Raw genomic sequence first — 13,862 nt, 5'->3', positions numbered from 1 at the left:
TTTATTTTTACTTAAGTTCTGTGCAGAGATGCACTTGCAGGGATCTGATTTGATTTGTTCAGACAAATACACATTTTTCCAATCTATGAAAACAATGCAAGTCAGGCAACAGTTTCAGTGTTATATTATGAACAATTCTGAGTCAATGGCAGGTGCTCAGTTGCACATTTTGAAATATTACACTCAGCTTTCTCTAAGAATCTGTTGCTTTGTGTATTACACTGAACCCTGGAGAGTTTAAGATTAATCAACTGCATATGCATATCTTGGCAAACATTTATCTGGCTGCCAATGCTCTTAGGAGCTAAACAATTAAAAGCAAAATGAAACACACACAAAAGAGAAGAACAGAAATAAGTGACATTAAGTCCTACTATCAGACCAAGATGTAATCAACCCTTACTGGAAGTGTTAAAAAGTGGTATCTGAGAGCAAGCGGCAACACCAGACTGACAGGAAAGAAGCTTCCATGGTAGTCACATGGAAGGGATTTACTGCACTTGCTCTACTCAAGCCCAAGAATAAGGGCAAAGCTATCTTGCCCTTTCTGTTCAGTGAGTACCGGAAATCCATGAGCTGGGGATCCACGGAGGAAGGAAAGCTTTGCACTGTGCCATCAAGCCATCTGGAAATAGAAACCCACCTTGCAAAGTTGCAGTTGGCTTGGAGATTGTGTGGGAATGAGGGAGAGAGAAAAATCCATGAAGAGGACAGAACTACAGTGGACTAAGTAGTTCTTTTGTCAGCTTAAGCTGTTTGGAGAGACTGTATAAATCATACCATGGAAAAAAATTTTGTCAGCATTCCATTGTTTTCTATCCTACAGGAACTCTCATACTTGGCCACAATGTCTGCAAAGTTAGCCAAAACCAGCTGTATCTGAAATTCCAAATTTATCTTCACTGATTAGCCACTACCTTCTTCTGTAGCAGTTATCTCCAACACCTTTTGCAACTCTTGTTTAATAAAAAACCTATGCACTGCACTAATACTGATGTGCCTGACCTTTCTACAGATAAACTATCTCAAAAGTCAAACAGTATTTTTTTTCAGCTTGACTCCAGCTTAGTCAAGCATCCCAATAACTTTCTTTCCCCCAATCCCTCTCTCTCTTCTGCTGTACTTAAAGATTTTGCCGAGAATGGCATGTCTTCAGAAACAAGATTTCCACCCTAAAGATACCACAAAAACCCAAAATTGTCCATTGTACTTGTACTCTGCCTGAAGACATCCTCCCCATCTTGACCTACAAAGAAAATTTTGGCATTCTTAGAATGCTTAAAAACAAGACAGAAAGAATCTCACAAGCCAAATCTTAATATGACAGCTAACTTAGTTTTCACTAAGCAGAAAAAAAATCAAAGTAAGGTCCCACATATAGCACAAGAATCAAACTCTAAAGGAGTATCTTCTGTTCTTCTCACAGACCTCATGGTTCCATCACTTAGATGTCCTTTGAAAGGGATACGGTCTCAAGTTACACAAGTGGGGGTTTAGACTGGATATTAGGAAACATTTCTTCATGGAAAGGGTTGTCAAGGTTGCCCAGTGAAGTGGTGGAGTTACCATCCCTGGAGGTATTTAAAAGATGTGCAGATGTGGTGTTTAGGGATGGTGTTGTAGTGGTAGACTTGATGAACTTATCCAACTTAAGTGATTCTATGGAATCTTGATTTATACCTTAGTTCCTTGGTCTCTGTATTACTTTAAGATCACAGGTGGCATATTTGTTTCTACTTTAGAATGTAAATACTTACTCTAATCTAATCTTTCAAGATTGTCAAAGCAATGTGAAATCTTCAGCCAATACAATTTGAGCAGGTTTTGTACACTTTTTGTTTTTTAAAGATCTTATATTTCATTTTAAAAACACCCTCTACTAGTTGTACCTGGGTCAGCAGAAAGTGACAGCAGCACATTAGTTAGATCAAAGTTAAAAAAACCCAAACCCACACACACATAAAATTTTATACAGGTCATCATTATCAGCACAGAAATTTTTCTGACCATTGGTTCATTCATTGAATTTATCTCCAGATTTGTCCCAGAAGGAAGGAAAACAGAAAAACAAGCAAATAATTTTCCACTTAAATACCAGCGATAATGCATTCTCATGCTTAGTGACAAGAGGGGGATGTATTTTTCTCGGGTTAAACACTCTTCAGCAGCTGCATAACTTTTTAACCCCATACAGACACCCTAACGCCCGTGAAGATACTGGATAGCTTGCTTATCTGTAAATTAAAAAAATATTTCTGTAAGTTACCTTTCATCTACATCCTGGAACAAACAGGTCGGTGTGTGCGTAGTGGTAAAAATTCTTTTGTCAGGAGGAATTCTGGGTGCTGGGAGAAAAAGAAAAGCAGATTAACAAGTGGCATTTTTGCACATACAACACATCAAGCTCCAAGTCCAAAATTCGGTGCAAGAGCACATAGAAAAGCAGCTTTCTAGCTCACAGCCTCTCAGCAAAGGTGGAGAATAGAAACAGTTATCTTTCACTGCAATAAAACCTGAACAGCTCTTACTTTTAGGAAACCAAAGTAGTCATTGTCCATTCAAAGGATTACCTTCATAACCAGAATGTACTTTTTCTGCAAGCAACACACAGCAAAGCTGGTCTTCTGCTATTTCTGGATCTTGCACTTTGATAAGGTAAGGAGTCATCCGAAAGGGGTGATAGCAAATCTCATTTTCACGCTCCTTCCCCGCACTAATAATTAAACAGAGTTAATTATTTCAACAGATTAATCTTATGCCAAATAAAATTTTAATTTATCCATTGTAATTCCCTCATGTCACAAGAACTGCATATTAGCTCCTAGAATAGCACCCAAGATCTTAACTTTTTTTTTTTTGGTAGAAGAGAATCTAATTCCAATGGCATCCTTTGCATACCAATTGCAATAAAGAATACGTTGTTCTCTCCACTGCCTGAAATAAAGATTCACAACTGCATGAAATGGGAATCTGATAGAAAAAGAAAAACCCAACTCGTACAATAAAGTTATTTGTTGCTCCAATAATTTTGATTTGTGACATTATACCCTTATGAAGGATGAATTTAGCTAATTTTTATGAAGACCACTTTTACCTCCTCAATTAATATAAAGATCATCTTTTAATTAATATTTATTACAATTTAAAAAGTGAAGGTTCAATATAATATATAAGTTGTTTACTTAACAAGAATACAGAACACTGTAATGAAAATAACAGCCACTTAGACAGTGAACAAAAAAAATCAGCTGTAGTAAGTTTATAACAGCACAGCTTTATAAAAGTTAAGCTTTTGAAACCAGTATCAGTTGGACAAAAAAAAAAAAATCTCTGATAACACCATCAGTACTTCCACAGTCCTTACAATCCAACACTCGGGAGCAGTGGATTACCTCTAATTCGTTTACAGTTTACTCATAGCTCAGTAATAAGTATTTATTTGCTCCAGAAGTATTATGTAATAGGATCCGCTATTTTTGTTTCTGGAAATGGTGCCAGAGAGGCAATAAGCATTAAGAAATCAAATTGCACAAGAAACAACAGGGAATAAGCAGCCAGCTTCTCCTAAATAAAACCAGCCAAAGAGGAGTGGGGGCAGGAAAAGAAGGAAGAAGAGCAGAACCAAAGAATTGTGTCATCGAGTAACTGTAAAAGAGACAAATCAAGTTATCCTTGAGTATCTTTCTAGGGGACACTCGAGATAAATTTGAGACATTATTTTCCTAGAGAGAGAGAGACTCTGCAGCAGGTGCTGGACACAACAGTTGTATTAACATGAAGTGAAGGCTTTCCATAGCAGGAGGAGATACTATAACAGCTTCCTTTATGGCCCAAAGGTCAATATTCACACTGATTGACTTCCAAGATGCAACTTCTTGAAATCGCTTTGCAGTTTTCTCTGTGGCTTCTAGAGTTAATCAACTGGAGGACATGCAGATGTTTTGCTTTATGATCACATTATGGAAAAGCGTGAAATTCAGATACCATATGGTTCTTACAAAAGTGAAATGGGTAATGCACAGTTTCACAGTACAACACTAAGCTTTACAATAATGTCGTCTTACCTGATGCGACAGAAAAACGATTTCTCTTCCATGCAATCCTGAGTGGAAGACTCTAGAAATTTTAAACATATTTCATAACAGGTTACAAATCACTTCAAGATTATTATATTTAATACATTAATTTTTCTTTAAGAGGTTATGGTTGATTTTTTTAGAAACCTTTATGTTCCCTGAAGTATCCATATTTACTTGCTAAACAATGTATTTCATAAGCAACTAAGCCCGACCACCACTCAGGTTTTGAGGCTGGTGTGTGAATCACAATTGCTTGCTTACCAAGTCTTTTTCCTAAACATACCTAAACAGTTTTCCAGTTTGAGCTGCTAATCATTTTTTTTTTTTTTACAGGACTTCATAGTGTTGACCAAAAATAATGTTTGATTATCTGAGACCCCAAAATCTGACCATTTTCTTAGAAAGGCACTAGGACAGCTAGATCACTGAATCTACTTACTACCACCCCTCTCAAAAGAAAGGTTTTTTTGTGAAGGCTTCTCTTCACATTTCAAGCTCATTTCCCTCCTTTTCCAGAGCAGTCAATGACTGGTTTTCAAGGAAAGCTTTGGCATTTCATAGGCCTCTAGCACAATAACTTTGGATATTATATTCCATGGCAGCTGATACATGAGGCAGTGTGCTCAGTTCCACTTACTGCATTTTTTAAATAAAACTGCAGAAAAGGCTTAAAAAAAAAAATCAAACAAACCCCCAAAACCTTTATAACTGAGTATCTGTAATCAGGATTGCATGGTCAGCATTTACCACTGACCCTGTTTTGAGCCAGAAGTCGGACAAGAGACCTCACAAAGGTTCCTTTTGACCTGCTTCATATATGCATTACTCAGTACATATTCATTTCAGATCAAATATGGTTCACACCCTGGTTTAACTTCACAGGCTTAGTATGCAATGGATTGGACTTCCAAACATTTAGAACAGACCTTGAATTGCAAGTGTTTGGTTAAAATAGTTGGCAGATATTTTCTCAGTTACTAACAGCTGTAGATATAGTAGTAAAACAATCCTCCTACAAACAAATATCAAGTGCTCTGAGACATCTCAACATTAGCTCACCTAACATCATTTTCCCCCAGGTTGAAAGAAGAGAATTGGTGAATGCACAGTGATCACAGCTGAAATAGCTTTTTCTACACAGTAATCAAGGTGTTCAGTATTCAAATCATAACCATTTAAAAAGAAGGAGGTAGAGCATTGTCCCCCCTCATAGGAGAAGAGAAAGTGTGAAGAAAACTGTGGTCATTTGATTGCTAGTAAAAGTGGAAAGTAAACCCACTCTTCAGCATGAATTCTTACTTTGTTTTCATGAAAGGGGCATAAGAACCAAAAAACAATGACATTTGGAAGACTTTCAACCAACAGACAAGCCTTGCTGATTTATACAAGTGTATTATACACCTAGTATTGTTCAGAGATGTTCCAATAATGCATCTGTGTTACATCCTCAAAAAGTGATGGAGAAGGATGGGAGGATATTAAAAATCAGTTCAAGGAATTACATTTGCATGACTGAAAGTAGGTTAGAAGAGCATCTGCTGTTGAGACCACTCACCAGCTCTGTTGCAAATATTCCACGATGGCAATCTGTATGGGGTGGTAGAAGTATAGAACACACTGACATCCTGAGGTGCCAAGAACTCCACAAATTTGGCATTTCTAAAATAACCCTTCTTACAGCGGAGAATAGAAGCAGCTTGATCAGAGATGTACAAAATTTTCCCAGTAATCAATGAAACAGCTACAGCAAACATATCCTAAAAACAAAAAGCTCAAGTTATTTAGACAGTTTGAAATATTCCTCTGTCCAGTATTTATATATATATACACACACACACACGTAAGACATAAAAACATTAATAAATTCAAAATAAAAACTAAGGAAATTGTTGAGCTATATCTGTAATGAAACAAAATTAATCTGCTTTTTAAGGAGATATACACACAGAACACTTTCCAACTGTGCAATAATACACTCCTATTTACCAGGTTACAAGACCTAAACATCGTGGTCTAAAATTTTATGACGCAGAATGAATTTACAAATTAAGAATTAATGGGCTTCCATCTATATAGATGCACATTTTCCCTGCGCTTGTTACAGGCAGGGTTTACATTTACGAAGTTCAGTTGTTTGTGAAAGACTGTTTATGTGAGCTGGTCCATCCACTGCGAAACGAAAGAAGTGCTCCAAACCACTTGGAAAAGTATGAGTGTGCAGGTGGAAAAAACGTCCCACGCACTCCACTTGTATTGTTCCATATTGTTTCTCTTCTTGACACAGAGGAGCTCCCTGCGTCATAACCTTTAGTGCTCCATCCACCAACACTGCACACAAACTCAAGAGCTGTCATCAGAACACCAGTTTCACAAACTCAGATGCTTCAGTTTAAACGAACAACGTTTATGAATTTGCCTTAATTTCTCAGCTGTGCTCTGCACTTCCTATTTATTTTCCTCTGTGGGGAGATTTACTATTTATAAATACAACAAAACCCACTTACTCCAAGCTACAGAACATCCCCCCATCACACCCCTGTTGTACAGATTTCAGAACTTCCTACTTTCAAGTAGAGGTTTCAGTTTAAAAAAAAAAAAAAGTGGAAGGTTGTCTAATAAGTTTAGATACAATTATTTTTTGAAGACCCTGTAACTTATCTATAAAATACTAGTATTATGGAAATAAATAATAATTTTAAAAAAATCATTCAGACTATCACATTTTATTGTTAAAACTACACTGATTATCATAGCTGAACAGGGTAGCACCAGATCCCATAGCAAGCCTGTACCTGTTGCAAAGACCAGACAAACACCATGGAAAAGGACACAATACACAGTGATTCCAACACTTCCATCACTCTTCAGTCACACTAACACAAAGAACTGGTGAAACATCAAATAAGCCCTAGTTATAAGATCAAGCTGAAGTAATTCACTGTGTTCCTTGACTAAAATTTGGAAAAAGTTACTCTCCAACAGGTGTTTCAAACAAAAACTAATGATGTCTCACAGCACATTATATCACTCGGATATTGAGATGTGTCACACCACCATCTGCAGGCAAAGCCTCAGAGTTCCTACTCAACATCTCCTGGAATGCAAACGCCAGCTACAGCAAGCTGACCCAGCTACCAACTCTTAGCATGTAAAAGGAAGGAATGCCTGAGAATTGCAGTTGAAGAGAACATTTTCAACCCACACTGTGGACCTGGGTCACCGTACTCACCGCATTTTTCAGGATGTATTCTGAGGTTATAGTCTCAACCTCTTCCACGGTGTAAGATGACACGTTGAGACCAGCAGGCTGGGATTCATTGATCATCAGCAATTGGTAATATTCCTCATTGGCTACAGAGAACAACAAACAACTTATATTCAGAATTATCAATAAACACTCAGCCTGGAAGCAGTAAATGGCCAAAATATTTTTTGGAATAAACACAGAATGAGCAGTCAGGAAATTGAGGTACTATTCCAATTACACTTTTTTCCTTGATAGAGCTTCCTCATCAGTAACCCAAACAAATTTATGCATCTTAATATACCCGTATATGAACGATCATATATTTTGGTCTATTTGACAGTTCAAACAGTATGAAATTGTCAATTGTTTTCAAATTAGTTTTCTAACTCAACAAAACATCAGTAGAATATCAATCATCTAGAGAGCTGCTTTAACTCCCAAAGGAACAAAAGATCACAGAGCCAACAGAGAGGAACCACCACGAGAACATCCGTTTAGAGAAGTTTTCAGACACAATGCAATTTCCTGTGTAACGATAAGTTTATTTAAATTCCTATTAAATTTTCATTTTATCCAGATTGGCATTATCTAGGCAGTATCATTGTTTACCTTTAACTTGTTTTATGCTTTTCAGGGCATATTTCAATGTTGTTAGGATGCTAGATTTGCCTTTAACTCTCTTCTCGGAAGGAAGGTGAGCTTTCAGCTCTTGTAAGGTTTTCAGCAATTCCTTTTGTGTTTTGGCTTTAGTGGACTGTTCACTACTGTAAAATTAAAACAAAAAAATAAAACATCACTTTAATGGTTGAAATGACATAACATCCTCTTGGAAGTCCAAACATACTCTGACACTTGTCATATACATATATTTGTACTACTGGCCTCATTAACTTTCCTAGTACTCAGTACCAGCTTCCAGAACTTACAAAAATTCTTACATGACCTAGAATCATTTAAAATGAAAGATTTACCACCACCTGGAACGTGATTTTACAATGTACAGATGTACAACTGTATGTGCAACAGTACATATACCCAAGCACCAGAGAATTTCTTTTTTTTTTTTCCTTTGCCAGTCTCCCTCCTCCCTTTTTAGTGGTATTTTCCTTAGTTCTTTTCAAAATCAAATTCAGAAATGTTCATGGACTTCAAAGGAGAGAAGCAGGAGGTCCACTCAAGTCTTCACCTCCTGTTCGAGCAGGTTCTCTTAAGAAAGGTCCCTGAAAAGGGAATGGCAGTGGGAGAGCATCAAATTAACAAAACAAATGGAGAAATCCTTTGAACAACATTATCCCAGTTAAGTATGGCATTACATTAAATACGATAAGGAAACTTGACTAAATATGTAAGGTAAAGAATCAGGAGGCTGGAGACAGAAGCTGCATTGGCATTTCTCAGGTGCATGTTCAGAAGTGCTGCCTCAGTGTAGGTCAAACAACAGATTATCAGTGCCAATGTCAGGAAGTTGTCACCTTCCTTTACAGTTCCTCTGTTTTCTCCCCATTACTAAGAGGTGCTGACACAATCAAAAAGAAATAAAACGAGGTGAGGGAAGGGAGGGGGAAGATAAAGATGGGTGGCAGACAGGTAGGAAAGAGTTAAAACGAAAAATCACCTTGTCTTTTGCACTGGAGTAGACTTCAAAAGCTAACCATTCACAATGATCACGAGGATTATAGAGCTGTTCTGAAACATTCCTGAAAATAAATTCTTTTCCATCAAAAGGAAGGTTTTCTCTTACCACTTGATTGTCACGGTTGGTCACCTCTAAGAAGTCACCCTATGCACCACTGCGGAAACAACAGTCTTGGCAACTGCCCTGCCCTGACTGAAGTGGTCAAAAAAGTGATTTCAGCTTCCAAGTAATTTTCAAGAGGATTTCTGAACATTTTTCTGAGAATTTTTAAGAGTCTGAAAAAGGTAAATCAGTCACCTGACAAGTGTTGGGTGTATTTTACCAAAAATGCCTGGAAAGTGATAAAGCTGACCTGTACTAGAGAATACACATTGTTCTTGCTTGCATCACAATGTACCATGAGGAATGCAGCATTCATTTCTTCAGTGGTCATTTTGTACCGGGAAATAATGGCAAGGGATCAGACACAAGAGTACAGCACTCCCTTGGGAAACATTATGTTCATGCTGTATATTAAAATCACATCTACAATGTGGCTTGACAGTTTGGACTGATGTAATCAAACAGGGCTTTGTTAACAGAAGAGCCATCTATGCTGGCAGTAGGGAAAAAGAGAGAGGGAAAAGATTATGAAATAACTGAGCATACAGCTGGTTTCTACTCTCTGTTTCATGAGAGTGGTCAGGTTCTTTTGCAAGAAAAGAAACCTTTCCAAAGTTTTCAAAGTAGCCCTCAGCAGCAGCGTGTGCAGAAGATGGGCCTCCCTGGAAAATAAGTTACACAACTCATAAATGTTTTCCCAGAGATGAGTAGCATCAGGCACAGCAGGCAGCCACAGGGAAGGTGTGACTTGCAGAGGACAGAATAAGCAAGTTCTATAAAAATAGGAGCTTTTCACTTTGTTTTTTGTGGACAGCAACCTGGAATGATACCTACAGATACTAAACTAGAGTTGTTGGTTGGCACTGATATCGAATCCAAAACCCAGTAGTCTGAACCTAAGATGAAGCATGCAGCTCATCAGACTACTTTAGCCTTCTCTTCAAAGATCATTCTCTAGATATCTTCAGTCTCTCGTTTTCAAAAGATGATCATATTCTGCTCTGTAACCCTCTAGCACTGTTCCTGATAGACTCCTAATTATTTCTGAGCAGAAAAATATTAGTGAAATTTAAAATAAAGAGACATCAGAAAAACTGTAATAAGTAACCCCTGCAGCCCCCCCAAATCTTGCAGTGAAGAAAATGGAATTAATGGGAAAAGAAGATTAAGAAATGTCTTTGTTTCAGTCTGCCTTTCATACTTAACAGTATGAACTCCAGATCACAATTTCCAATTGAAAACAGAGCATGGAACAAGATCTCCAGGTGCCTGCAAGGCAGACACAGAAAATAAGTTCCTCAAGCACCAAATGGTGCACAAGAGTAATTTTAATTTACCACCTTTCTACAAACTGTATCAGGTAGATACACTTCCAGGTAGGTAGGTATAGAGAGAGGTCTTAATCTTTGTATGCTGTAGTCAGATATCCTTGTCTGGTCTCCTGATCAGCTGACTTAAAAAAACAACAAGTACAGTAGGGCACTCTGAACTATCTAGATTTGAGCCTTTAGTGCTACCAAGGTTAGAAGCAGAGTTCAAAAAGAGGGATTTTTGCAGCTATGTTGGTTTATCCTTACACACTGGAGGCTTGAATCCCAGCAAATGGAACACAGGAGAGGCAGATGATATGGGTACTGGACATCAGAACATAATCGAACTCAACAGGTGAATCCTGATGTTAATACACTAGCAGGTTCAGACTTAATTCTAAAGAGCAGAAAACTTAAAAAAAAGCTAAAAAAAAACCCCACTAGAGCTGAAGCAATATTCAAAGGGATGCATAAAGAGTTAAGCTACCAAGTAACACGACTTGAAAGGTTATCACACAACTTGCATGGAACAGCAACAAAAAGCTCTAAAGCAATCAAGTGGTTAATAGGACATGCTACTGATTATGGACAGGAAGAGAATCAAAGACAGGATTTCTTGTGTCATCCTCCAGGCTTAGGTAAAACAAAACAACAACTCTATTCAGTTTTCAGCATTTAAGTGGCATGCAAATTACTGAAAAATATATGCCCATTAATTTACCTGCATCCACTGCTGGACTGGTTGTGTTCAGAGTTTGCAATCATCAGACTAAATGCATTTGAGCTTGAACTAGAATAAGGAACCATTGAAAAAGATTAATATTAGTAAACCTAACAAACAACTTCTAGTTCATCTTAGTTTTATGTTTCCTATTAATTACTGGCTACCTAGAAAAAAAACAAACCAAACCCGAACTTTAAAAGCTTCTGCATGGTACAATAAATGGAAACTATGGCTGTTAAAGATTTGTCTAAGAAACAGAGTAACTTGAGTGGGAAGGAATCCATAAGGATCACCAAGTCAGACTGCCTGGTCCTTGCAGGACTACTAAGAAGGTGGTTCTTACCATAGCTTTGCTCTGTACAGTAAGCTATTATTTAAAAGTTTAAAATAGCACAGTTGCATCGTGATACATGAGAACAAACTGACAGTTTTTGATACACAATTATAGAAGTTGGTTTACAAGAAAAAACATAAATAAGGCCAATCAAACACACAATGATGAGAAGAAAGATGCAAATCAAGTTGGCCATGCAGAATACCAGAGAACTTTTTTTTATGAATAAGTATATATTACACAATTTACACCACATGAGAGTACAATCTAGAACGCTCAACTTCAATCTCAAGATACATCTTATTCCTTAGTTATTATTCAGAAATTATATTCAAATGGAAAAAGTCATTAGTGAAAAAAATAAAAGTGAAATGTATTTTAAGGTTAGCTATTACCTTTTCTGACAGTCTGAAGATTCCATGAGCATTGCTGAATCTTTCCCATTTTCATCAGATTCATGGCCATGAGAATCATGCCCACTTGAATAGTTTTCATTTGTGTCATTTCCACTGAAGTCGTTTCCACTGGAGTCATTTCCACTGGATCCACTGCTCATTTCAATATCTTCCTGAAGAACTCCATGAGAGTGTTCAGGCTTTGTCTGAATTTCTGAATCTTCAGCAATCATCTGGCTATGGTTATTTGCAAGTCCCGGATAATCACTCATTTTCCACTGTTCTTTTAAAAAGGATGACAGAGAACTGCTTTCCCTGATCCCAGGCTGCTGCTCAGGGTTCTGCTCCTTAGTGCTGGAGTAGAACCCCCTGACCTTGATAGAGTCCGTGGGACACTCATTAGAAACACTGCCAAGATCAAGAGCAAATCAAGCCATATTCAGAGTTTTCTCTCTGTGCAAACTCTGTCTGGAAGTACAGATGCACAAATCTGAGGAGGAAGGGAAGGAAGAAAAAAAAAAATTATTTTCTCGTTTGCCTTGCTGACAGACTGGAATTTGCACTGACTGTAGAAAGTAAAGGTGATATTTATAGTTAATATATTCAGCATTTGAGTGGTGAAAAGTTTAGGTTAAATTACAATTCTCACAACATTTGATCACAGAAAAGGTATTTATATTTTAGTAAAAACCCAGACAAAAACCCCAAAGTTGAATAAACATGAATAACTCCTTAAAAGTTTGCATTCATTTGTTTTCTACTTTCCTACCTAACACTTGACAATTTCACTGCCTGGATTTGGACAATAACTGTTATTATTTTCAGTGAAACCATTCCACTGGCCTCCAGACCATTCAGACATCAGAGCATTGCTTACTTGGTTTGGAGGTCATTTGGGCTGTTTTGGTTTTTTATGTTGGGTTTTTTAAAATACATAGTCTTGGCCTGTTTCTTTTAAGATCTTTTCTATCATTTTCACCAGTTCTTCATTTCTTTCTTTATACAAGAGCCATGTAGGCAGGTAGACAGATCACACAGTAGGAACAGGGAGACTAAGCACACAAACCCACCTACTTATCAACAGCAAAAACTCTAAGACAGAAATAACTCTGAGATTGATCTACTGATTACCACTAACTTGGGGAGGGGGGGTTGATAAAAATTGTTTAGAAAAGGTTAAAGCAACAACAACAACAACAACAACAACAACAACTCCCTACTTTTAAAGCAAATTCTAATGCACCTGGCTCAAAAATCAGCATTTATATGGAGGCAAATCAAGAACAAACTAAGACTGAAGTACTGTCAAAAGAGAAGTACTACAGAGCAGTTCAACTTTATGAATAATCGTATTTAATCTGACTCACATCCTCATCTATGTCAGCAACCCACAGAGACAACAACACTGCAAACCTATGAACTAAGATTCTCTGAACTATATAATTCATCAGTAGGGAAAAAAAAGTGTTGTTTTCAAGACAAGTAAACCATGTTTGTTCCTTCCTCTTCGTTCTTTAAAATATTCAACATTACACTTGTTGACTAATAGATCTCTGACTGGAATAACAAAGTTAATAAAAAAATTCTTAACTACTTTTTGTCAATAGCAAGTGCAGCAGCTTCCTTTTAAACACAAATAAATAAATATTTATATTTTTAGAAAGACTGTAACAGAAAACATTCACAAGAATAATTTAAAACACACTACGATTCAACTCCCCTTAAAACAAAACCACGTGGAAACTATTTTCTTACCCTCCTAACTGATGTTTTTTTCAGACATTTTATATTTATTTTGAGTTTTTCCAGAAAATACTATTCATCTCCCTGCTTGGCCAAAGTAATAAGCAAGGTAGCTGCTTTCATTTGAAAGAGGAAGTAGGAAGTGTAGTTTAAGGGCATTCATTTAAGCTATCAGTAATGGGATAAAAATAGAAATACTTTTTTTTTCTTTACAAATTTATTCAGCAGTTCTTCACTGTAGGTGATAATAAAAAAAATTCTTTGGGTAGAGTGAAATAAACTGACTTTTCAT

At 37.0% G+C, this 13,862-nt stretch overlaps 1 protein-coding gene across 7 annotated transcripts in view; it reads right to left on the bottom strand.

Moving 5' to 3' along the window:
* Positions 1 to 13,862, bottom strand: part of PER2 (period circadian regulator 2) — a 37,132-nt gene that overhangs the window by 16,127 nt on the left and 7,143 nt on the right. For all 7 annotated transcript variants that reach the window (XM_027884338.1, XM_027884335.1, XM_027884334.1 and 4 more), the window contains 8 exons: positions 11,828 to 12,317; positions 11,096 to 11,164; positions 7,936 to 8,090; positions 7,309 to 7,430; positions 5,635 to 5,836; positions 4,065 to 4,116; positions 2,571 to 2,713; positions 2,267 to 2,345 (listed from right to left, as the gene is read on the bottom strand). In XM_027884338.1, coding sequence (XP_027740139.1) covers positions 2,267 to 2,345; positions 2,571 to 2,713; positions 4,065 to 4,116; positions 5,635 to 5,836; positions 7,309 to 7,430; positions 7,936 to 8,090; positions 11,096 to 11,164; positions 11,828 to 12,099 — 1,094 coding nt within the window. In that variant the 5' untranslated portion in view covers positions 12,100 to 12,317. The remainder of the gene's footprint in view (positions 1 to 2,266; positions 2,346 to 2,570; positions 2,714 to 4,064; positions 4,117 to 5,634; positions 5,837 to 7,308; positions 7,431 to 7,935; positions 8,091 to 11,095; positions 11,165 to 11,827; positions 12,318 to 13,862) is intronic.

Source organism: Empidonax traillii, unplaced genomic scaffold (assembly GCF_003031625.1).
Source record: "Empidonax traillii isolate 1590-97213 ecotype Southwest subspecies unplaced genomic scaffold, ASM303162v1 scaffold143:size1492093, whole genome shotgun sequence".
In the NCBI taxonomy this organism is placed as follows: domain Eukaryota; kingdom Metazoa; phylum Chordata; class Aves; order Passeriformes; family Tyrannidae; genus Empidonax; species Empidonax traillii.
This window is presented reverse-complemented; position numbering and strand designations above follow the sequence as displayed.